Here is a 25686-nt window from a genome sequence, read left to right on the forward strand (position 1 = left end):
TCTAACAACAGACAAAGTGAAAAAGTCACTCAGTTGTGCCCAGCTCTTTGTGTTCTGTGTGTGGGTGACAAGTTAAAACTCAGTTGTTGGTTATCAACTCTGGCTGATGCCCTTAAAGGCCAACAGATGGGTCAGTGCTTGATTGTTACTTGGAAATGTTGTGTATTTTTCTGGTTTCTGGCCTCCATTTTTTTCTTTCTCTTTACTAATAGGAGATAGTGTAGGACTTCCCAGGTGGTCTGGTGGTTAGGAATTCGCCAGCCAGTACAGGGGACATGGGTTCAATCCTTGGCCTAGAAAGCTTCCACATGCTGTGGGGCAACTAAGCCCGTGTGCCACAGCTACTGAGCATACACACTGCATCTACGGAAGCACAGATGCTCCAGAGCCCATGCTCCGCGACAGGAGAGGCCACCATAGTGAGGAGCCCACGCACTGCTAGAAGAGTAGCCACCACTCGCTGCACCGCTCTCAGCAGTGAAGACACAGTGCAGTCAAAAACAAACAAACAAAAAGAGAGAGATAGTTTAAATGTTTTTATCTATCATTTCTGGATGTTGTGTAATTAGAGGGATTTCTCTTTATTTCTACTTTAGACAGTTCTTAAAAGTAGAAAACTATTCTGTATTTTGAGCCCATATATTTATCCTTGTAAGATCTTTTTGCTGATGCTAGATCTGAGTCAGTGTGAACCATATCTGGGACTTCCCCTGTGGCTCAGCGGTAAAGAACCCGCCTGCCATGCAGGTGACATAGGAGACTCAGGTTCGATCCGATCCCTGGGTTGGGAAGATTCCCTGGAGGAGTGCATGGCAACCCACTCCAGTATTCTTGCCTGGAGAATCCCATGGACAGAGGAACCTGGTGGGCTGTAGTCCACTGGGTCACAGCGGGCTGGACACGACTTAAGTGACTGAACACACATGCATGATCAGACCATATCTGAACCGGCTCTACTTGATTGGTTTTATGTTTCTCCAGAGCACCACTCTTCTTTTGAACATTCTGCTAAATGTACAACTTTATACCTTCACCATCATGCTTCCATGCCTTTGTACACACCTGAATTTCTCGTTTCCTTTCTTAACATTTGATATATAGAATTGAATCTAATATTTGAGATACGATGCTTGCTCTCAAAGATAACACACAGAGAATAACACCCAGAAAACAGTATGACAAATGTATGATTTCATGTCAATGTATGGCAAAACCAACCAATATAATGTAAAATATCAGCCTCCAATAAAAAATAAAAAAAAATATTGAACTGTTGTATCACAGAAAAGGGAGAGATCAGTGTGGGCGTGACTGTGTGGAGAAGACTTCACTGTTTTATTATTTATTTATGGCTGAGCTGGGTCTTTGTTGCTGTGCGGGCTTTTCTATAGTTCTGGCAAGCAGGGGCCACTCTCCAGTTGTTTAGTGGTGAAGTGGCTTCTCATTGCATGGCCTCTCCTGTTGCTGAGCATGGGCTCTAGCGTAGATGGGCTTCAGTAGTTGTGGCTCAAGGGCTCAGTAGTTGCAACTCCCCGGCTCTAAAGCACCGGCTCAATAGCTGTGTTGCATGCACAGGCTTAGTTGCTGTGTGGCAAGTGGGCTCCTCCCCTGACCGAGAATCAAACACGTCTCTGCTGCATTGGCAGGTGAATTCTTTACCAGTGAGGCGCCAGGGAAGCCCGGCTTCATTGTTTTAAAAGATTGGGAGGATTTCGTTAGCTAGTAATTCAGGAATAATCACAAGAGAAGCAGAATTCAACAGGAATAAGTGGTTTGTATTTGAAGTGCCTGGAGATTGGGAACCGTTGAAGATTTGGGGGAAGGATGGCTCAGCAAAAAGAGCCTAAAGGTGGGGACTAGTTAGGAGCCTCCTGTTTAAATTCAGGTGTGAGGTTAGGTGAGCATGAGCTCAGGAGGCAAAAGTAGAAATGGACATAAGAAGAGTTGAGAAGCCAGGAGAATGGTACATTTCTAATGGATTAATATAGGGAGAAGACGTGAGAGACTACAGAGTTACTAGCTTGTACACAGCCAAATAATCTATGTTATGCAACGAACCAGCTGCCAGAGATAGTGACAATTTATTGTAAACAGGATGAAATATATCACAGTATCAATGGAAACAGCCAGTAGCAGGCAGCATGCACTCTGGCAAGCCAGTGCAGATAATAATCCTTTGTTGTGCAGTAAATCTTTACAAAGGCTCTAAACACAGGATGATTGCCATTGTTTTAAAACAGCTCATAATGTTCTAACTTTGTGCCTGCTTAGACATCAGAAAACCAGATAACAGTACAGTGAGTCTTCATTTTGGTAGTAAGAAATATTTCCAATAGCATATAAGTAAAGTATTTTCTTCCCCCCTCAGTGATACATTTTGTTTATTTGGGTCAATAACTGAACTGAACTGCCGTGCCTTTCTTAGTCGCTTCAGTCATGTCTGACTCTTTGTGACCCCATGGACTGCAGCCTGTGGGGCTCCTCTGTCCATGGAATTCTCCAGGCAAGAATATTGGCGTGGGTTGCCATCACCTCCTCCAGGGGATCTTCCTGATCCAGGGATGGAACCCACATCTCTTGCATTGGTAGGTAAATTCTTTACCATTGAGCCACCTGGGAAGCTCTGATAATCCACTACTAACACTACCAAATCTCAGTGTAACCAAAATTATCCTAGTATTGTAGTTGATCTCGTATAAACACGGTGGACGATGGGGTAGATTGGGTCTTCTAGTAAGCTCACTGCATCGGTAGTACATTTGAGCTTTATTACCTATTATATCTTACAGGGTTTCCCTATTAACTTACTTTCAAGGGCATTAAAAAGGGCATCATTGCTGAAAACTTGAAAGCTAGGGTATAACAAGTTGACAGTCTCTGTAGCATTACTAGTTCTTCACATTCAAATGCATGTTGACTTCTAAATAATAAGAAGAAGGGATTAACTCAGGAAATCAGATCTGAGTGGGATAAATCAGGATTTCCCTTTATGTTCATCTATCTCTTTATGAAGAGTTGAAAAGCAAGCCGCGGAGGCATCACAGGACTTCTAACAGAAGTTCCCACTTGTGTTAAATATTTTGGTTGTTAATTTTCCTTCACAATGATTGTGCTTCTGTGTCTGTGTATGTATATAGATTTATCTCTACAAATGGTTGCCTGCTCCTTTAAAAAAAAAAAAAAAAAGGGTGGAGGGGGCTTCTCTCCTGGCTCAGATGGTAAAGAATCTGCCTGCAGTGCAGGAGACTCAGGTTTAATCCCTGGGTCCAGAAGATCACCTGGAGAAGGAAATGGCAACCTGCTCCTGTATTCTTACCTGGAAAATTCCATGGATAGAGGATCCTATCAGGCTGTAGTCCATGGGGTCTCAAAGAGTTGGACACAACTGAGTGACTAACACTAAAAGAAAAAAACGTACAGTCTTCACAATCTAAAGTCTGATGTTTAAACTGTCTAGTTTTTCCATCAAGGACTATTTTTTCTTTGGGCGTTTCTAATTGATTTTTTTCTTATCTCTGCATTCAAGATTCCTATCTGCATGTTTTCACTTCATAATTTTTTTGTCCTTTTAATAGGTGTGCGATGTAAGGGGCAGAATTAATTAGAAAGTGTCCCTGAGGGCTTACTCTGGGTTGCCTAGGCAGCAAGCTGGCTAGCTGTTTGCTGGAGTGGGGGTGGGGGTTGGGTGGGGCAGGAACTTCTCTCCCAAGAGGCCCTGCACCGATCTGACTTCTCATGCGGACCCCTGACTCTTTCTTTTCAGCAGGAGGAGTCTCATTTGTATAAGCCTCATAGTTGGTGATCCTGATCAATTCCTGCAAACAGCAGGCACCTAAATCCAGACTGCCTGATGCCCAGGATGTTTTGTGTACCTTCAGAGACCCCTTACTCTCCAACTTGCCCTGTGAGAAGTTGTGTCGAGATGGGGCAGAGGTTGTTAGTCAGAAATGTAGACCCGGGATGGCGTACAGCAGGACAGTCACACCTCTCTGGGGTGATTGAAGGCTGGGGCACACATGCCTTCCCTTCTCTGCTGACCCTTGGCTTGCACCTCCTCCTCTCCCCACCGCCCCACCACCGTTTCCAGTAAGACTCTCCCTAATCCCTGCCAGGTGATGCTGCGGGTCCTCCTGACTGTGCGGAAGCCACACAGGGGTCCACCTGGGGTGAGAGAGGTTATTTCTCACTTTATGATTATTTTAAACATGTCTGGTGTATGCTAAGTTGCTACAGTTGTTTCTGACTCTTTGCGACCCCATGGACTGTAGCCTGCCAGGGTTCTCTGTCCATGGGATTCCCCAGGCAAGAATACTGGAGTGGGTTGCCATTTTCTCCTCCAGGGGATCTTCCCGACCCAGGGATCGAACCCGTCTCTTAGGTCTCCTGCGTTGGAAGGCAGGTTCTTTACCACTGGCATCACCTGGGAAGCCCATTTTAAACATACTTAAAGGTCCTTTCAGAAGGTTTCTTAATTGTTCATTTCCCTGGGAATGCCAGAGTTTCATTATTGAGTTTTTTGTTATCTCCCTCAGCATTCACTTTCCTCATAGGTACTTACATTTTAGTTTGCAGTTTACCTTTCTGAGAGAATGAACTTAGTTCCTCCCTTCCTTCTCTCCCTCCCCTTTTCCTTCCCTCCTTTGCTTTCCCTCTGCTTTTCTGTCGACAGCCCTTCCTTGTCTGATGGTTTCTGTCTTAACTTCACATCCCGTTACTCCCAGTTTACATTCTTTGCCGACCACTTCTGATCTTTTTTCTTTGATGAGGCAAACGGGCAAGGAGGCTGTTCCCTCTAGAAAGATATCTTGAAAGAAAGCTATGCTTTCCCAAGTGTTAGGACTTTGATTCTGCACAGCAGGGAAATAGTTTTATATAAACTTGGTTTCTCTGGCAAAACTTGTGATTGATCAACTGACTCTTGGCCTAAGTATCTGATTGAATGTCTAACCTTCATGGCTGGGTCCAGAAGGTGTCTATGAGTTTCAGACAGAATCTTCCTAGATGATCTGACTTATGCGGGACTCTATGGTAATTGGATAGAGAACTTTTATCCGTTTATTTGGGAGAGTGCTTACGTGAATTTTCTTTTTATGGAACTTGTTTGCTTCATTTTCTGTTTTTGCCCTTGACCTCCTTGTATGTTTATTTTACTTGTTTATCTCAGATTACATATTTCTGTCCTTTATGTCTGAGTTGATGTTACTGAAGGTGATTTCTGCACATGAGTATCACTCTAGTAGTCCTTTCGCAAGACATGCAGCTGTAAACTAATTTTTAGTCTTGAGCCAAGTGCTACTTATACACATCCTCATTCTATTTGGTTGTAATGCAGATTCTTAAATGTAGTGTTTTTATCTCCTGAATTAGTTTCTTTGAATTATTTCCAGGATAAGAATCTTTTTCTCCCTCTTGTCTTCTGGCCTGCATTTAAAATTAATACTGTTTTATTATTTCTCTTCATGTTGTAGAGAAAATTACTATTTTATTCATTTTTTCCACTTTGCCATTTGTTCTCAATTTCATTTGAATTTGGTGATCTCGGGTGGCTTTGGCCTATAACAGCTTGAAGCAGGGTTTTGGTTGCTGCCTAGAGATTGAGGTCAATCCTCTGCAGTGATAGCACTGAATCCGCGCTAGTAGACCTCAAGGGATCAGTGACCAGTGACAAGGCCCTGGCCTGTCAGCCATGTAGAAATGAATTTCCACATAGAGATGAAAAGTAGTGAAAGAAGTAAAGTGTTTTAATAAACACCCCTCCTAATGGAAGAGAAAGAATACGTGTGGATAGACACATGGGTGGTCTCAGAGAGAAAGTCGTGCCCTCATGGAGGTTTGAATCCCTTTTATGGGGCATTTATTCTGGGTTTCCTTTGGCCAGTCATCTTGCTTTGCCTGGTTCCGAGTCCATATGTGGTGTGTCTCAGGGTCTTCCCATATGTGTGCACACAGCTCTTAGCCAAGATAGATTCTAGTAAAGGGGCCTGTGGGTAGGTTGATGTCACTTACTAAAATGTGATGTCCCTTCTCTTTTGTTCTCCAAGGAGCCTTTCTGTGCATTGTAGTCAGGGAGGTCTCCTTGACTTAGAGAATGAGAAATATGTGGTCCCTATCTCTTACCTGGACAGGGCTCGTCTCTCTTGCTCCTGCTTTTAGAGTATCTGTCCACAGGGGAGAAGCCAGCTGTTCACCCTGAGGCCCATCTAGCTCCTGCCTCATTGGTAGCGAGGAGTCTAACTTCCTATGTTTTTTTCCCTCATCAAGTGGCTTACAAGGAAATTATAGAAGTTGATTCATTCAGATCAGAGCATACCTATGGCACTGGGCCAGATAACAATGTTTCTGTAATGACTGCTTGCTAAAGAGGGAGTTGAAGAAAAGGTGCTGGTTTCTTCCCCCGCTTTTGTCCATGCAGCCCTCTTCTCACAGCCTCATTGGGGTTTGCTCTGAGATGACTGCCACTGGGGTTGCTTCCCTCACATATGTCAGGTACTAGGCATATTGTCTAAGGGCTCTCTTGCGTTGCTGTTTTCACTTCCTGCACAGTGCTTTGTTATTCTTGATCACCCTGCTAACTAAAGGGTTGCCTTTCCTTTCTACATTTTATATAATACTGCTGAGGATCATATTAAAAAGTATTATAGCTTCCCTGGTGGCTCAGTTGGTAAAGAATATGCCTGCAATGCAGGAGACCCGGGTTCAGTCCCTGGGTCAGGAAGATCTCCTGGAGAAGGAAATGCTAACCCACTCCAGTATTCTTGCCTGGAAAATTCCATGGACAGAGGAGGCACGACTGAGCGACTAAACCTCCGAACTATTATAGAAGGTATTATGTAAAAAGTATTGTACATGATTGTGCTATAGTGGGTTCTTGTTGCACGCCTATGAAAACCGCTCTTAGTTTACATTGAACATAACTATCATCAGTACACTCCCTATTTTTCTGAGTATCGCTTTAAGCAACGAGAAAGCACTCCAGTGGCACCCACTTTTTTCTTACTTTATCAGAGATTCTGATAATCAAAGAGATTTGCGGTGTTTTCTAGGACATCTGATTAAACATTATCAAATACTAATTAAAATGACATCAAATGAATCAAAAAATGTCAACATTTGTATGGTCTTGGGGCAAAGGGAAAGCAAACAGTTTTGGAGTAAGACTGAGAGTATGGTTTACCCTCTCGAAGGGTACAGATTTGTGCCCAGGTTGAGGGAAATCTGGAGGAAGGTTATCTGCCAGTATTAATGTCTTCGCCAAGTCTTAGAGCAACCTTAGGCGTCAACCAGGGAAGCCGAAACTGTCAATCATGACCCCGAGATGGTCTGTATTAGCTTTACTGCCAAGGTCAAATAATTAGATTCAGGATGATGTAAGAGTCTCTGTAACACCTTGAATATCATCATAAATGGCTGGTGTGTGATGTAACTTTTAGATGGATGGGAGAAAAACATACCTCATCCTCCCACGGCAGTGCTATCATTCAGTTGTCTGAAGGAGGTGATGTTTAATATGAAGAGCTTCAATTAAATTATAATCTGGTTGGTCAGTCAAGCATCAAAGTCTGATTATTAGATTTTTTTAGTGTGTTTTGGAGGGAGGTGAGAAGGAGAAAGGGTGGCATTTGACATCTGAAGTTGGGAGGAGGGTGACTGGTAAATGATGCCACTGATTTGGCTGAGTAGTAGATACAAGAAGAGAAGGCTAGGGTTCCAGATGGTGAGCAGAATGCTTTCCAGTCTTGCTGACTTGATAACATTGCTGAAGAAGGACATCCTTTCACTTCACTGGGGCTGGGACAAAGCAAAGAAATGCACTGAGCTATTTTAATCACAGCTGTGGTAGATGTAGGCGTTTCTACATGGTAGGATTTGGAAAGTTCTTTTTTAAAAACATGGTTGACCTTGTTTAAATTAAGGAGCCAGATCCTCATTAACTTGTGCCCATGTTTAGTTCACCATATGATTCATACAATATTATTTTCTTATATCATTTTTGCTGCTTATCTAAAAAGAGTTTCCTTGCTTGATGCAAAATAAGTGTGGGAGCAACGTGATGTTCAGAGCCAGTATTTGCTTAGGTATTCACTATGAGCATGTCTAGATCCATGCTGACTCCATTTCTAGACTCTTCCAGACATCCATTTCTAGACTCTTCCAGAAATTTCTAGACCCTTCTAAATTATCCTTCCTATGGTGTTTCAGAATATACTGCTTTATGTTACTGTTGTTGTTGTTCAGTCACTAAGTCATGTCTGATTCTTTGCGGCCCCATGGACTGCCACACACCAGGCTTCCCTGCCCTTCGCTATCTCCCTGAACTTGTGCAACCTCATGTCCATCGAGTTGGTAACACTATCCAACCATCTCATCCTCTGTCGTACCCTTCTCTTCCTGCCCTTGATCTTTCCTAGCATCAGGTTCTTTTCCAGTGTGTTGGCTCTTCACATCAGGTGGCCAAAGTATGTTACAGTATATACTATGCAATTAAAAATCAAGCTGCCTCAATAAAATCACTTGACTAAGTGGTTCCCATATTCCATTAGAGTAAATAAATTCAAGTTCCTCCAGATGATAGGAAACAATTACAGTAAAGCACAAGTATTTTTCCAGTGCCTTTCTTCATCACTGTTGTCAAAAGCATAATTTAGATATTTACTATAAGCAAGGCACTGCTCTCCGTGTTACACGTATTTTTCCTGAGCCGCCTCAACTCTGGAATTCTGCATACATTACACTTTTACATTTTACACCTTACTAATATGTTGTCATTAGAATAAAGCCAGGACTTTGTAGATTTGGCCACTAACCTCGGGACAAAGTGGTACAGGATATAAAAAATATATAATAAATTTCTTTCCTTTCTGGATGAAGACAGGGCAACTTTACTTGGAGCATCTTGGCATTAAAGAAGAAAATAAAACCTAACTGTAGTTATATAGTTTACATATTTCTTAAATTCCCCTGATCACTGCTTTGGGATCATCCAGATGTTCTATGAGTTAATATTTTTGTTCAGTTTAATTACATTGAATTATTTTTTGAAATTAAAAGGGGCCATTCATTGAATTCTCCAGCATTGCCTCCTTTATTGACTGCGGCAATTTTAAATTAAAATAATTTTTCTTTATAATTCCCATACTTAGGAAGTTTAGCATTGTCTACATCCTCCCTTGGGCAGAACTAAAGAGCATAACTTTTGTAATGTAGTACATCTTCCCTGAGATTACTTTTCTTAAAACAAGACAGTTGCTTTTTCTGCAGGCCGTTGCTTGAAAAATAGACTTAAATATATCTGCCAAAGTTTTGCCTGTATATTTGACTGATTTTTTAAAAAGTTGAAATATATCAGAAAGATCTCCTTTCCACCTTAGGAGCTTTGTTAGTCTTTAGACTTGGTAAGCATCTTAATCTTGGATTGGAATACAAGCTTAGTTTTCTTTAATATTTTTTCTCTTCCAGAAAAAAACGAATATGGCCTTTTAAAATTCAGCCTTCACCTTTGTGATCAGAAAAAGGAAATTTAATTATATTTCTACCTTTGCAATTTCTACTTCTCATCAATAAATTGTTTCTCTATCAAGTAGAAACCCTGTTTGTCTCATGCTGTGACCTCCAACCTCTTCTATCCAAATAGCTTCCATTCATATGAGGCACGGGGACCCTTTCCCTCTTCTATTAATACATTGGCCTCACTTACATATATATTTTTACATTTTCTTCTGTAACTTTTTTGGATTTGCTTAGTGTTTATTGTCTTGTAGATACTACCTCCCATTCTGTTTTCTCTTCTGTTTACCTAGGGTGGAGATTGAATTGTTTTAATTTCCTTCCTAGGATTTATTAGCATAGATGACACAACCCTGGAAGATAATCAGTTCAGTTCAGTCGCTCAGTCGTGTCCGACTCCCCACGACCCCATGAATCACAGCACCCCAGGCCTCCCTGTCCATCACCTACTCCTGGAGTTCACTCAAACTCATGTCCACAGAGTCGGTGATGCCATCCAGCCATCTCATTCTCGGTCGTCCCCTTCTCCTCCCGCCCCCAACCTTTCCCAGCATCAGAGTCTTTTCCAGTGAGTCAACTCGTCGCATGAGGTGGCCAAAGTATTGCAGTTTCAGCTTTAGCATCAGTCCCTCCAATGAACACCCAGGATTGATCTCCTTTAGAATGGACTGGTTGGATCTCCTTGCAGTATAAGGGACTCTCAAGAGTCTTCTCCAACACCACAGTTCAAAAGCATCGATTCTTCGGCGATCAGCTTTCTTCACAGTCCAGCTCTCACATCCATACATGACCACGGGAAAAACCATTGCCTTGACTAGACGGACCTTGGTTGGCAAGTAATGTCTCTGCTTTTTAATATACTATCAAGGTTGGTCATAACTTTCTTTCCAAGGAGCAAGCGTCTTTTAATTTCCTGGCTGCAATCAGCATCTGCAGTGATTTTGGAGCCCAAAAAAATAAAGTCTGACACTGTTTCCACTGTTTTTCCATCTATTTCCCATGAAGTGATGGGTAATAGGAACAGTGTTAATGCTTTCAGTGTTTTTATTCATGACTTTTTGTGGTTCCAGTTCCATTCAGTGAAAGAGACAAGGTGGTCAGAAAATCTTGGAGAATATCCTGTCATAATAAAACAAAGTGGAATTTAAAGACAATGGTAGTGAACCAGAGAATCAGATGCTAAAGACAATTTTAGTAATTGAGTCATTGACACATAAAACAATTTTAGTACAATAGATTATTCTTTTGAGAAACAGTGGGGGTAACAATCTAGGGTGCAAGATGACTTCCCAGAATGCCCAGTGTCATGGAAAGTGCTCAGTTAGCCTCAACTTGGGTTGTAGTTTCAGAGTTCAGAAAGAATCAGTAGAGGATAGAAACTGTTCACCTGCAGAAACAGGGATGAATCAGAGAGAAAAGGCAGGGGAGATGGAATTTAAAAATCTGAGTTTCAAAAGTTCTTTTTCTCTGAGACACAGCAGGGAATGCAGACAGTTTTGTGGATGATACTGAATGTTTTCAAATGCAGAAGAGACAGCATCATGTAGGGGAATTTTCTCAGGCTCAGTAAAATGAGAGAAGAGTTACTTGCTAAGATGGAGTTCAGATTGGGAGCCTCCATCTTGGATGATGTTTGCCTGGAGAAAAATCAAAGAGAAACAGGGAGCTTCCTGAGCAGTGGTGATAACTCCATACCTGACCAAGTCACTCTTTTGCTTGAAACCTTGGATCAGAAATCTTTGACTAGCAAGGAAAACACAATGATTTTTCTTTCTTGGTTTGAGTTTATTTTGTGATTTGTCATGGAATGCAGTAGGAAAATTAGGGACAAATAAAATTGTATCAATTAACTTCATTTTTTTTTTTTACTGTATCCTAAGCTTAGATTCAGAGAAGGCAATGGCACCCCATTCCAGTACTCTTGCCTGGAAAATCCCATGGATGGAAGAGCCTGGTAGGCTGCAGTCCATGGGGCCGCTAAGAGTCAGACATGACTGAGTGACTTCACTTTCACTTTTCACATTCATGCATTGGAGAAGGAAATGGCAACCCACTCCAGTGTTCTTGCCTGGAGAATCCCAGGGATGGGGGAGCCTGGTGGGCTGCCGTCTATGGGGTCACACAGAGTCGGACATGACTGAAGCAGCTTAGCAGCAAGCTTAGATTACCTGGAGAAGGAAATGGCAACCCACTCCAGTATTCTTGCCTGGAGAATCCCAGGGACAGAGGGGCCTGGTGGGCTGCTGTTTATGGGGTCACACACGGTTGGACACGACTGAAGCGACTTAGCAGCAGCAGCAGCAAGCTCAGATTGGCGTCCCGTTTAACTGTGAGAGCCCAGCACCTTCAAGGTGGTTAGGAATACAGGGTGTTTTTTAAACCACGTTGAACTTGATATTCATCCCAAATGCAATTTTGTACTAGTTGTAAATCAGGGAGGTGGTCAGGCCCCACTCCGCCTAATTGCCTACCTTTGCAGCATGCTTTGTCAGTTCGTGTCATTTTCTGTACACCATTGTGCTTTCCTTTCTACAGCACCTTTGGGTAAGGTGACTTCACCTAACCAATGTCCCCTGCCCTTCCGCATATCTCTCATACTTAACTGAATTGTTTTCATCTTTCAAGACCTTGGCTTAAACTTGCCCTCCTTCATAAAGCTGTGTAAAATTGTATCTAGTCTCCTTCTCTCTGTCTCTGTGAAATAAATTCTGCTCAGTTCAGATCTTTATATTCACATTTCTCCCTGCTTTCTTAGGTAGACTGTTATTTCTTGTGGGAAGAACCGTATCTTCTATTTCTTTTATATCCACTCACCATTGTTTAGTACTAGGCATGCATGCATTAAGGATTAATAAATGTTTGGAGGTTGTATTATAACTGGTGTTTTATCTTCATATAGTGACTCAAATAATTGGTATTTAAAATATTTATACTCCTTAATATTTGTCTTTTATTGTGCTACTGCAGATAATGATTGTTATATTATTTTTAATTTACATTTTCTTTCTTTTTTTTTTAATTTTCATGGTCTATATGTGGTTGTTCTGCCCCCAGTCATGACTCTTAAGAATGTCATGGTAACCTGTCAGCGAATTCTTGGGTTAAGGTATTTTTACCTCCCATCTCTGAAATTATGCTTCATTATGATATGCTCCTTCAGTCTTTTTTTTTTTTCCAGCAGTTTATCCCTGATAATAAAATTTTGCCTGCTGTGCCCTGAAATTCTACCATTCCTTTTTCTATAGGCAATATAAGGTCTGATACATTTAGCATAAGGAAATGCACTGAGAATGTTACCTGTTATTCCTTTTCCTTTCTAACTTAATCATTAATTATTAGTAATGCTATAGATCTTGTAAATGTGTTTTGTCTTTTGGCTGCACTGGGACTCCCCTAAGGCATGTGGGAGCTTAGCTAGTTGAGGCATCTGGACTTAGTTGCCCCATGGCATATGCGATCTTAGTTCCCCAACCAGGGATTGAACCCACATCCCCTGCACTGGAAGGCAGATTTCACTGCACAACCAGGGAAGTCCCAGATCTTGTAATTTGGTTGTTATTGGGAAGTGGTCATTTGTATGACTCCTTGAACTCAAGGAGCTTTTTCTGAGATAAAAAAGTACCAAAGAAACATTTAAGTTGAATAATAAATTCATCACAAAATAATTTCAAATTTTATTTCTTATTTATTGCAAAAGAACCAAATGTATTACGAAGCTATACAGAACATAAAATACATCTATGTGTTTATTTTAGGACTCAAACATTTTAAGTCCAGTGCAAGATGGAACAAAGAAACCTCAGATTGACAGCAATAAGAGCAACAACTATCGGATTGTAAAGGAGGTCAGCAACTAGTTTTATGTGGGTTTATATTTGCATGGCAAAAGAGTTTTGCCTGTTGATTATATTTAATATTAAATATTAAAATCAATGATTTTCTTCTTGTTTGGAAAGATTTTGATTAGGCTCAGTAAACTCTGCGTCCAGAACAAAAAGTGTCGCAATCAACATCAACGATTATTGAAAAATATGGGAGCCCATTCGGTGGTGTTGGATCTGCTGCAGATACCCTATGAAAAGGTGAGTTTTTAGGTTCTGTTTTCCGTTTTTAATTTTGAGGCAATTTCAGTATAGCAAAGTTGCAATTAATATTTTCCCCTGAACCCTTTGCAAGGAAGTTGCCAACCTGATGCCCTACCTCCCCTGGGTCCTTAAGTGTGTATTCCCTATGAACATCACCCCATAACACCCTTCCAGATTGAGAAAGAACATGGCACTCTCCTGCCATCTCATCCTCACAAGCCATTCACATGCTCCTGTCATCCCAATCACGTCCTATTTGACAAAAAGATCCACTTCAGAGACAGGTGCTGTTGGGTGTCATGTCCATTTAAACCTCCTCATGCTGGACCTCTCATGACCTGGACACTTTTGAAGACAGACCAGCTATTCTGAAGACTGCCTCTTCATTTGGATCATCTAACTTTGCCTCATGATTTGATTCAGTTATGCATCTTTGGCAGGAACGTTACAGGAGTAACACTTAAGTTTTTCCCACCGCTTCCTAGCAGACAGCGTATGATTTTGCTTGCCTCGTGACTGGTGATGTTTACTCGGGTCACTTGATAAAGATGGTGTCTGCCAGAAAACTCACTGTGAGCTACTCAGTTTTTCTGTAATAAATATTTTGTGGCACAATTCTTTGAAACTAAGTAAATATTCCATTTTTGATCAAATTTTTTTTAACCTTTTAAGTAATTTTTTTTAATTGGAAGATAGTAGCTTTACAATGTTGTGTTGATTTTTGCTGTACAACAATGTGAATCAGCTATAAGTATACACATATCCCCTCCTGTTTGAGCTTCCTTCCCCATGTATCCCACCCCTGTAGGTCATCACAGAACAAGGAGCTGAGCTCCCTGTGCTATACCGCAGCTTCCATTAGCCATCTATTTTTATTAAACCTTTGATTTATTCATTTATTTATTTGTTTTAGTATGGACTCATGGATGCTCATTTCACGTAATAGGTTATATTAGGTTTCTATCTTTATTTATTTTGATTGTCCCAGATTGGGCCAGTGGAGCCCCTTCGGGTTAGTTGCCTGTCCTCTAACATGACCTCATCAATCTTCGATTGATTCATCACTTCAGTTCAGTTCAGTTCAGTCGCTTAGTCGTGTCCGACTCTCCGCGACCCCATGAATCACAGCACGCCAGGCCTCCCTGTCATCACTTAATTTCACATTAAAATGTTCCAGGCTCACCTTGCATTTTTCTTGTTACACCTGGAATTAACTATGTCTTCAGGAAGCTCGAGATCCATTTGGGGGAGAATGGTATTTGGGAGAAAAATTCTGAGAACTTAATGTACTTATTTCTGTGGGGGTTTTGCTTCTTCAGGTCCTCTAAGTAGACAGATCTAGAGAATATATGTGTGTGTGAATATAATTGCTCACTTATTAATATACTGTTTATAACTCATCTTGCACCATCACTGCTTCCCCTTCCTCCTGATGAATGCCCTCTGCACTTCACTCAGGCTCTGACCTCCATCTGCGAGTAGATGCCCTGTTTATCTCTCTTGGAGACCAACCATGCCAGGCCATACACCCTTCCCACTTGGACTTTTAACTTCTCTTATTGAATTGCCCCCTGTCTGACTTAGTTGCATTTTAATATGTATATTTATAAGGTGGTATAATTCACAAACTATGTTAGAGAATCCAGTAAAAGAATTATTGAAAAGCAGCCAAATGTATTAACTCCTTAGTATTTATAATTCAAATTATTATATCTTTGATATTATAACACAGGCATGTAATGAAGTCCCTTTTTCTAAAAATATAACTATAGTGCTGAGTGTTTTACTACTACTTTATCTTTGTGGGTTTTCTAGTTTATTATTATATTTTTAATGAAATATTACTCATTTATATTAGTTTCAGGTGTCCAGCAAAGTGATTGGAATAGTTTTATAATCACACAGTGATGTCAACATACAAAGTTATTACAATATTATTGGCTATATTCCCTATGTTGTGCATTACATCCTTTGTTTATTTTATAAGTGGAAGTCTGTAACTCTTAATCTTCCCCACCTATTCATCCCCCCATCCCACCCCACTCTGGTAACCATCAGTTTGTTCTCTGTATCTATAAATCTGTTTCTGTTTTGTTTGCTTGTTTATTTTCTCTTTTAGGCTCCACATATAGGTGAACTCATATAGTGTTTGTCTTTCTCTGATTTATTTCAGTTACATAATACCCTCAAGGTTCATCAGTGTTGTCACACATGACAAGATTCTGTTCTTTTTGGCTAAGGATTATTCCATTGTGTGTATATCTATCTGTATGTGTGTGTGTATATATATATATCACATCTTCTTGACCCATTCATGGAGACTTAGTTTGCTTTTGTATCTTGACCATTGTAAACAATGCTACAGTGAACCTATGGGTGCATATATCTTTTTGAATTAGTGTTTTTGTTTTCTTCTGAAAAATACTCAAAGTGGAACCACTGGATCATATGATAGTTATATTTTTAATTTTTGAGGAAACTTTATACTGTTTCTATAGTGTCTATACAAATTTATGTCTCCACCAACAATGCACAAGGGTTCTCCTTTAAATTTTCACCAACACTTGTTACTGTTTTTGATAATAGTCTTTCTAACAGGTGCGAGTTGATATCTCACTGTGGTTTTGGTTTGCACTTCCTTGATAACTGGGCTTCCCTGGTGGCTTAGCTGGTAAAGAATCCCCTTTCAGTGCAGCATACCTGGGTTTGATCCCTGGGTTGGGAAGATTCCCTGGAGAAGGGAACGACTACCCACTCTAATAATCTGGCCTGGAGAATTCCATGGACTGTATAGTCCATGGAGTTTCAGAGAGCTGGACACAACTGAGCGACTTGCACTTTCACTTCCTTGATAGTTAGTGATGTTGAGCATCTTTTCATTGTTTGATGGCCATCTGTGTGTCTTTTTTGGGAAACAATGTCTATTCAGTGCCTTTGCCTATTTCTTTCTTTCTTTTTTTTTGATGTTGAGGTGTATGAGTTTTTGTGTATCAACCCCTTATTAGACACATCATTTGCAAATATCTTGTCCCACTCAGTATTTTTGTTTTATTGATAGTTTCCTTTGCTGTGCCAGAACTTTTTAATTTAATTAGATCCCATTTGTTTGTTTTTGCTTTTGTTTCCCTTGCCTGAGGAGACATCTGAAAAGTATTGCTGAGACCAATGTCAAAAAGTATACAGCCTGTATTTCCTTCTAGGATTTTTATGATTTCAGGTCTTATATTTAAGTCTTGAATCCATTTTGAGTCTGTTTTTGTATATGGTATAAGATAGTAGATTCTTTAGCATGTTGCTGTCCAGTTTCACCAACACTAAGGAGTTCTCTTTTCCCCAAGGTATGTTCTTATCTTCTTTTTCATTCTTTCCTGATACATTTTCCCCAGTCTCTTCATCAGCCTAGAATATCTAAACCAAGTGATTTTTAACTTGCATCACCTTAAATTTGAATAAAAGGTTGAAGAATTTTTGTACACATCACTGGAAAGCACATACAATGTGGTATCATCTCTCTCAGAGCTCATTCCTAGGTTAATTTACCACATGTTTTTGGGTTTATTTCTGGGCTGTCTGTTCTGCTCCATTGATTTATGTGTTTGTTTTTGAGCCACCATCATACTGTTTGAATCACTGTAGCTTTGTAGTATAGTTTAAAATCAGGAAGCATGGTATGTCTAGCTTTGCTCTTCTTTCTCAAGATTGTTTTGGATATTAAGGCTCTTTTGTGGTTCCATAAAAATCTTAGAATTATTTCTGTGAAAAATGCCACTGGGGCTCAGTTTTAATAACTAGATTGTTCATAAACAAGAAAAAAAAAAAGCATAAGGTGACAGCTTCAAAGAGATACCAATTCCAGTAGAATTGCCCCTGCCATTCTTCTGTACTGGCTGGCTTTTCTATGTGATTTGAGTGTTCCTGTGGCTGAAGTTGATGCTTTTTCACTATGCCTGGGCTGCAAACATAAAAGAAAATACTAGTATATTTTGAAATAAACACTTCCTATTTTCAAGATAGGAATAGAGTTTTTGGACATAACTTTGCCAACAAAGGTCCGTCTAGTCAAGACTATGGTTTTTCCTGTGGTCAAGTGTGGATGTGAGAGTTGGACTGTGAAGAAAGCTGATCACCGAAGAATTGATGCTTTTGAACTGTGTTGTTGGAGAAGACTCTTGAGAGTCCCTTGGACTGCAAGGAGATCCAACCAGTCCATTCTAAGGGAGGTCGATCCTGGGTGTTCATTAGAAGGACTGATGCTAAAGCTGAAACTGCAATACTTTGGCCACCTCATGGGACGAGTTGACTCACTGGAAAAGACTCTGATGCTGGGAAAGGTTGGGGGCGGGAGGAGAAGGGGACGACCGAGAATGAGATGGCTGGATGGCATCACCGACTCTGTGGACATGAGTTTGAGTGAACTCTGGGAGTTGGTGATGGACAGGGAGGCCTGACGTGCTGTGATTCATGGGGTTGCGGAGAGTCAGACACGACTCAGCGACTGAACTGAACTGATTAGTCTAGTTAGTTCATCCCTATTTTAAATATAAATGAGTCTATTAATGATCCTTAGGCTGTTGGTTTAGTTATACATGGCATAAAATTTAGACTCTCAAATTAGGAAAAAAGAAAACAATAAAACATTGAATTATTTTAATATAAACTGTGACTCAAAACATAAATCCATTTTGTGTATCTGACACTGACCACATGACCTAGCCTAAAAAAATTTTTCGATTGTTTCAGTGATATTTTAAAAGATAACTTTTAAGAAGAAAACTTTGCATTCTTTGTGAGTTTTGAAACTCAAGTTTCTTATTGAAATTCTTATTAGCAACGAAGTGCTTTATCATAGGACTTTGGGAAAGGACAGCGAATAAGGAAACAACTTAAGAGTATGTGTGCTAAGACGGAGGGGAACAAAGAGAGTGAGGGAAGAGGAGGGCGCAAAGCGAAGAGAGAAAGGAAAAGAATGAGATGGAAAGTAGAGGTAAAGTAGTAGCAAAGGAAGCAGGGACAGAGAAGGGAGAGTGGCGACTAGAGGGAAGGTCAGGAATACTGGGTTGGCCAGTTTGTTCGAGATTATCATAAGCCACTATGCGACAACCTGCATGAGCTTTTTGACCAACTCAAATGTGTATATTTACAGAGTGGGGAAGAGGGGGCAGGTGAGTGGATAGAAGAGGCTGGGGGCAGATCAGCAGGATAAGGGAATGAGAGCAGGAGAGCAGGAGCAGAAGGAGCCAGAGGAGGAGGGGTAAATGCCTGGAGAAGTAAGGGAGGAGCTGGAGAAACGGGGATAGAGATGATACACAATGAGGAAAAACAGAAAGCAGAAGGGTCAGGAAGCTCCAGGTGCACTGAAACACTGGAAGAAGGTAAGTCAAAGAGAGGGAAGGAAAGAGAGGGATTGGAGGATGCAGGGCAGAAGGGAACAGAACTGGGGAGAGTGAGGAGGCCAGAGAGAGAGGAACAGGGGGACAGAGGAGGTGTGGGGACAGATGCAGGGGAGAAGGGGCCGCTTTGTACAGCGATGGGAAATTGTAGTGGACAAGTGGGAAGATTGGGGAGAACGAGAAATGAACTGTGAAACAAAAAGGGGTGCAGAACAGGTGATAGAATGAAGATGAGGGAAGAAACATCTGCAAACTGGGGAGAGGTGTAGACACAGCAAGGAGACCGTAAAACAGTGAAGAAAACAGAGGGAAAAATGCATGTGTGAAAAACATGTTCTTTGATAGTATTTTTGCTGTGTGTTTCTCTGTATCATGTACTACTTTTTAACTTCCAGAACGATGAGAAGATGAATGAAGTAATGAAACTGGCTCACACATTCCTGCAGAATTTCTGTCGGGGAAATCCACAGAATCAAGTTCTCCTCCATAAACATCTGAATTTGTTCTTAACCCCTGGTGTAAGTATTTCAGTGACTTCTAATATTTATAGTATTTATAGTAAAGTGTCCATGTCATTTCTTTTAGCAACATTAATGGATAGAATTTTATTCATCTTTGTGCATGTGTGCGTGCTAAGTCACTTCAGTTGTGTCCAACTCTTTGCGACCCCATGGGCTGTAGTCCACTAGGATCCTCTGTCCATGGAATTCTCGAGACAAGAATACTATAGTGGGTTGCCATGCCCTCCTCTTGGGGATTTTCCCTACCCAGGGATTGAACCCGTATCTCTTAAGTTTCCTGCATTGGTGGACAGGTTTGTTGCTACTAGTGCCACCTGGGAGACCCCATAGTCATCTTCATCACCTCATTTTATTCCTTGTAGGGGCTTCTTTTCCTGAAAGTGAATATCTTTCTATTAAGGGAACATTTAAAGAAACTTGAAAAATTACACAAATCTTACCTGCAGATGACAACTTCATTTTTATGTATTCAGTTAGGAAAAAGATAAGGTACAGCAAAGACTAAGTGTGATGCCAGGAGTAAGTAAATATGAAAAACTCGAAGATGGAATTACCTCTGTTCTGTAAAACATGTGTCAGCAAATACTAAGGAAGAGCCATGCTTGAATAGTACATGATTAAATTAATCTCAAGAATACTGTTGCCAACATGTTGACCTTTATAATAAGCTCCCTTTTCCAACTAAATTCCTTTGTGAACTCAGTCTTTATTTTTTTAATGCTGAATAAGCTCATTGCATTTTGTGGAAGAGAAAACTCACTACAATTTTGCATAAAATAGAAAACTGATCACAAGCCAGATAATATGGTCTAAGTATTACTGTAAAATGGAAAATTGATCTTGTCAGAATTACAAGGGCACATTCCTCTGTGTGTAGCTCCTTGAAGCAGAAACCATGCGGCACATCTTCACGAACAATTACCATCTGTGCAATGAGATTAGCGAGAGAGTTGTCCAGCACTTCGTGCACTGCATTGAGACACACGGCCGCCACGTGGAGTACCTAAGGTTTCTGCAGACGATTGTCAAAGCAGATGGTAAATATGTGAAGAAATGCCAGGATATGGTAATGACCGAGGTATGTTCTAAGTTTGCATTTTACCAGCTTCACATAAACATTATGCTCAAATACGTGTTTTCTGTTAATTTTGAGTGAAAAAAATCCCCCAACAACATAGGTTTGGAAAATAATTTGAGTACAACTCTGAAGCATAAATGTATTTTGCTTAGATCTAGGGAAGTGACATATCATAAGTTGATGTTATAATTTTCTAGGAGTGTATTTTTCTTTTTGAGCCTTAATGGATTTGTGTATTTTAAATAATGGGTAAAATCCTATGAAATGTTATAGATTATTTAAAATGAAAGTGATTAAATTTTATATTTTTAAGTTAAAAAATATTAGAAAAATGGATTAAACTCTGCTTTTCAAGTGCCTTTATTACTGTGTTCCTGTAATCATAAAATGGATGTTCTTTGCTATTATTTACTTTGAAAGAAATGAAATTAATAGAAATTATCTGTCCGTGATTTTTTACATTTGGAAGCTTAGCTATTCAGAGTCAGTTAAAAATTTCAGAAAAGCAAATGGATGACGTACTCCATTTATTTTGCCCTCTTCATTATATTTCTCACTGAGCCAGATTTATACAGTGAATGAGTTACTTACTAGGAACCAAGTGATACTTTGGAGATGCATGCGTGTGTGCTCTAAGTCACTCCAGTTGTGTCCGACTCTTTGCAACTCTCTGGACTGTAGCCTGCCAGGTTCCTCTATCTGTGCTATTCTCAAGGCAAGAATGCTGGAGTGGCTTGCGATGCCCTCCTCCAGGATCTTCCTGACTCAGGATTGGACCCATATCTCTTATGTCTCCTGCATTGGCAGGTGGGCTCTTTACCACTAGCACCACCTCGGAAGCCTACTTTGGAGAATACTTTGAGCCTATTTGGGTAGATCTTTGCTCTGTGACCTAATGGTTCTCTAAAGGCCTGTATGGATTAAAGCAGCTTTCAACCATCTACAAACGGTTACCTAGTGGATTATATTGATTTGGGGGAATTGTCATAATTATACACTTTAGATTTGGGATGGGAGTAATTTCTGTATTGTTACAATGTGAGTCCCTCTTGCCCCATAGAAATTTCAAGGTTAAATCAGTGTAAAGTCCTGAATTTTTAATGTAAATTATTGTTATTAAACATTTAAGGAGCATTTTAAATTTGTAAAATTTACCTATCTGTATTTGCATTCATAATAGTTCTCCTTTGCCTAGAAATGTGGCAATTAATTCGATTTTGGAAAATCATCATGGAAAGAATTAAAATGGGAAAGCAGCAAATAGTTAAGCGAGTCCAATGGCGTTTATTAGGTGACATGTTTCTATATGTAAAGAAATATTTATAATTTTATGTTAATATATACATTTTTTACACAAATACATTCTTTTTCAACAGAACTTTCAGTGTAAACCAGTTAATTGTCTTATCAATTTAAATATGTTGTCAATTCAAATAAAATAGAGAAAAATTATGTAATCTGTGTTACCTACCAAAATGTTTCCCACTGGGGGTAGAAAATTGGTACTAGAATAGACAAAAAGAATTGAGGCCAGCGCAGGTCCTGACCTGTCTGTGGTTTGGGGTTGCTATCTGCCTCATAAAGCAAAGTAGGGGGTTTGTCTCCTGGGAAGACAAAAGTTGTCTTCTCTGCAGAAGCCTCTTACATAGCTAGCCTGGGCACCTTCCAGGAATAGGAGGGCGAGAATTGAGACCTCATGAGGCTGGGTTTTCATTTGAGGGAGAGAGAGAAGATAGCAGTGATAGTCTGCAGTGGAGTGTTATTACCTCCAGAACTCATCACTGTTAACTCAGCCTGGACTTCACGGCAGTGGAAGTGGATTCCTTAACAAAATAATACTGTTTTCCCCTCAAATAGACAATAAGATATTATGGTGACTTAGCAATAAAATTACATCCTGCTGGAAACTCCACTTTAGTTAGTTATACAAACAGAACAGGAAGGAAAATTTATTTCCTAGAAGCCCCTACTTATGCATTCTTTGTCTCTCTCTCTCTTTTTTTAAGCTTATTTGTTCTTTTTATTTTTCTGCTTTTACCTCCATTCCCTACTGATATCCACAACAAATGGAATCTGCAAATTCTTTTAGTGTTACATTTGGTTACGTGTACCTGCTTATTTATCCCATCACTATTGAAGGGGATGGGGATATTTTAATTCATAGTAAAATGAGACTTATGAGATTTCTTATAATTGGCAATGGCATCTACCATTTGAAGTTAAAGAAAGTAACTTTATTGGAATATTTTGCAGGTTTAATTTCAGTGGTTAAATCATTGAACAGCTTCCAATCATCTGTGTCATTTACTCTCAGTGCCATGTACCGCTCCCATATCTTCTCAACTGGTTTTGATGACTTTCATAATTAATAACTTCACACATGAATAGAATATTTTTGCCATCCTGCTTTGGTATAGTTCTGCTTTTGCAATGTTATCTATGTTTTTACAAAGATATGCACGTGTTTCCGCATAGACCAAGCCTTTGGAAATAACTGCAAGGATTAACATTTGGACTGCTATATAGACTCTCTTATTATCATTTCAGTTGATAAATGGGGGTGAAGATGTGCTGATATTTTACAATGATAGAGCATCATTTCCCATCCTTCTCCACATGATGTGTTCAGAGAGAGACCGAGGGGATGAGAGTGGCCCCTTAGCCTACCACATCACCCTCGTGGAGTTGCTGGCAGCTTGCACGGAGGGGAAAAATGTCTACACTGAAATCAAGTGCAATTCCCTTCTGCCCCTGGATGACATAGTGAGGGTGGTGACCCATGATGACTGCATCCCTGAGGTAAGCCTGGCAAAAGCTTAGCAGCTATAGCATTGTTTTTAAATTTTAGTAAGTTCTAGAAGTCCTCCTATGGTTATTTATAATGAGATAACACACTTAGTCACAGAATAGTACCTAGGTATATAATTAAGGGAAATTTAAAAATTGTTAAAACTTACTTTTTTGTTCTACAAGGGGCTATGAAAGTTGATAAACCTTTTAAGAGTATAGCCACTGTTAGTTTTCTAGAAATCCCATTTTAGAAATTTCTAGGTATGGTATTGTGACCAGACTTAAACATTTACTTGTGACTTCTAGTATGTTTTGAGCATAAAACAGATGCTTCATAAATAATTCACAGTCATCAACAGAGGCTAGAATGGTACTGGAGGACCACCATTAGATTCTCTAGGTTTCAGTTCAGTTCAGTTCAGTTCAGTCGCTCAGTCGTGTCTGACTCTTTGCGACCCCATGAATCACAGCATTCCAGGCCTCCCTGTCCATCACCAACTCCCGGAGTTTACTCAAACTCATGTCCATCGAGTCGGTGATGCCATCCAGCCATCTCATTCTCTGTCATCCCCGTCTCCTCCCATCCCCAATCCCTCCCAGCATCAGACTCTTTTCCAGTGAGTCAACTCGTTGCATGAGGTGGCCAAAGTATTGCAGTTTCAGCTTCAGCATCAGTCCTTCCAGTGAACACCCAGGATTGATCTCCTTTAGAATGGACTGGTTGGATCTCCTTGCAGTCCAAGGGACTCTCAAGAGTCTTCTCCAGTACCACAGTACCTTTGCTTTATGGAATAGATGCTTTCTTGGAAACATGGACACATATTTTGCTTTATTCATACATTATCTTTTACCTTCCATCCTAGTTTGGCATGCCAGGCAGGGAAAAACTCATTAGAGACTGGTTGTCTGCCAGGTGCATTAATGAAGCTTCCAGGAATGTATATGACAATAATTTTTTTTTTCTACTGTTCTAGTGTATTGTTGCAAAGTTTATAAATGTGTGATATGCTAAATCCAAACATTTTAAATCACAGTAACTTTAAAAGATACCAGGCTAGGTTAATTTTCCTATTTCCAAATAGTCCTGCATATTTGAAAGTATATTTTTAATGAAATTTTGTAGGATTGCTGACACCTCAAACCAAGAGTACTTCATGCCTTGATTGTTTTGAAGTAAGGTAGCAAAGAAAGGAAGCCTAGTATTATGATTAAACTATGGGTTCTGTCTTTATTTGAAGTCCTGCTCTGGGCAGTCAGTTCTCTCTGACCACTTATATTCACCTACCTCACCCGTCTTCATCCTTCAGATCCTGATTCAAGTATCACTTCTTCAAAGAAGACCCTCCTGGCTTCTAGTTTTGGAGCCTATGTGAAGTAAAAGTTGCTCAGTTGTGTCCAGCTCTTTGCGACCCCAAGGACTGTATAGTCCATGGAATTCTCTAGGCCAGAATACTGGAGTGGGTAGCCTTTCCCTTCTCCAGGGATCTTCCCAACCCAGGGATTGAACCCAGGTCTCCCACATTGCAGACGGATTCTTTACGAGCTGAGCCACAAGGGAAGCCCAAGTCTACAATTTGACATTTGAATTTTATTGATTAACAAATGTCTGTAGTCTTTTCATTCTTTATCAAGATTATAAGCTCAGTGAGAGTAACAGCTGGGTCTATTTATAGTTACCATTATATTCTCTGAGCCTGAACCTACATTTAATAAATATGTTTTGAGTGAATGGGTTGAAGAATGAGTCAGAATCTTGGATTGGTTACTTCCTACCTGTATGACTGATTCCAACAGGTTACTTAACCTTTCTCATTGTCAGTTTACACAATTTTGAGTGAAATAACTATAGTCTATATCTGGTGGAATTGCTGGGGAATTAAGATATTGCAGAATCTCCAGAATGCTGGAAATTTTGACTCCTCCTTACCCTGAAATGCAGCCTTGACACAGGCACCCTGTGGTTGAAGGTTTTAGACCTCAGTTAAGTAGTGATAACTTCTAAGGCCATAAAAGCTGGCCTTGTATTCTTATTGGTTCTAACTTGGATTCTATGAATCCTTTGAAACTCTTTACCTGATTTTTTTATATACGTGATTTTTACTGGGGAGATTTATAGCCTTCATCACACTTTCATAAAGAGAGAGAGGAAAGACAAGGAGAGAGAAAAAAAAAGGGGAGAGGGAAGAAAAGAAAAGCAAAAACTATTGTCCTATGCACTTTAGTAATGGTATATGTTGGTGAGATTCATCCCAGTCTCTTATGAGAAGTTTTGCTAAATCTGGAAAGAAATTTTAATACATCTTAAAATAATACCATTT

The 25686-nt window shown here is 40.1% G+C and overlaps 1 protein-coding gene across 5 annotated transcripts in view; it reads left to right on the forward strand.

The window, feature by feature from the left end:
- The window catches only part of ITPR2 (inositol 1,4,5-trisphosphate receptor type 2), a 639393-nt gene that overhangs the window by 274048 nt on the left and 339659 nt on the right, over nucleotides 1–25686 (forward strand). For all 5 annotated transcript variants that reach the window (XM_055395002.2, XM_055395004.2, XM_088837263.1 and 2 more), the window contains 5 exons: nucleotides 13260–13349; nucleotides 13461–13586; nucleotides 19375–19497; nucleotides 20378–20578; nucleotides 23126–23377. In XM_055395002.2, the coding sequence (XP_055250977.1) occupies nucleotides 13260–13349; nucleotides 13461–13586; nucleotides 19375–19497; nucleotides 20378–20578; nucleotides 23126–23377 (792 nt within the window). The remainder of the gene's footprint in view (nucleotides 1–13259; nucleotides 13350–13460; nucleotides 13587–19374; nucleotides 19498–20377; nucleotides 20579–23125; nucleotides 23378–25686) is intronic.

The sequence above is a fragment of the Moschus berezovskii genome, chromosome 6 (assembly GCF_049115385.1).
Source record: "Moschus berezovskii isolate FMDL1 chromosome 6, NW_MosBer_1.0, whole genome shotgun sequence".
In the NCBI taxonomy this organism is placed as follows: Eukaryota; Metazoa; Chordata; class Mammalia; order Artiodactyla; family Moschidae; genus Moschus; species Moschus berezovskii.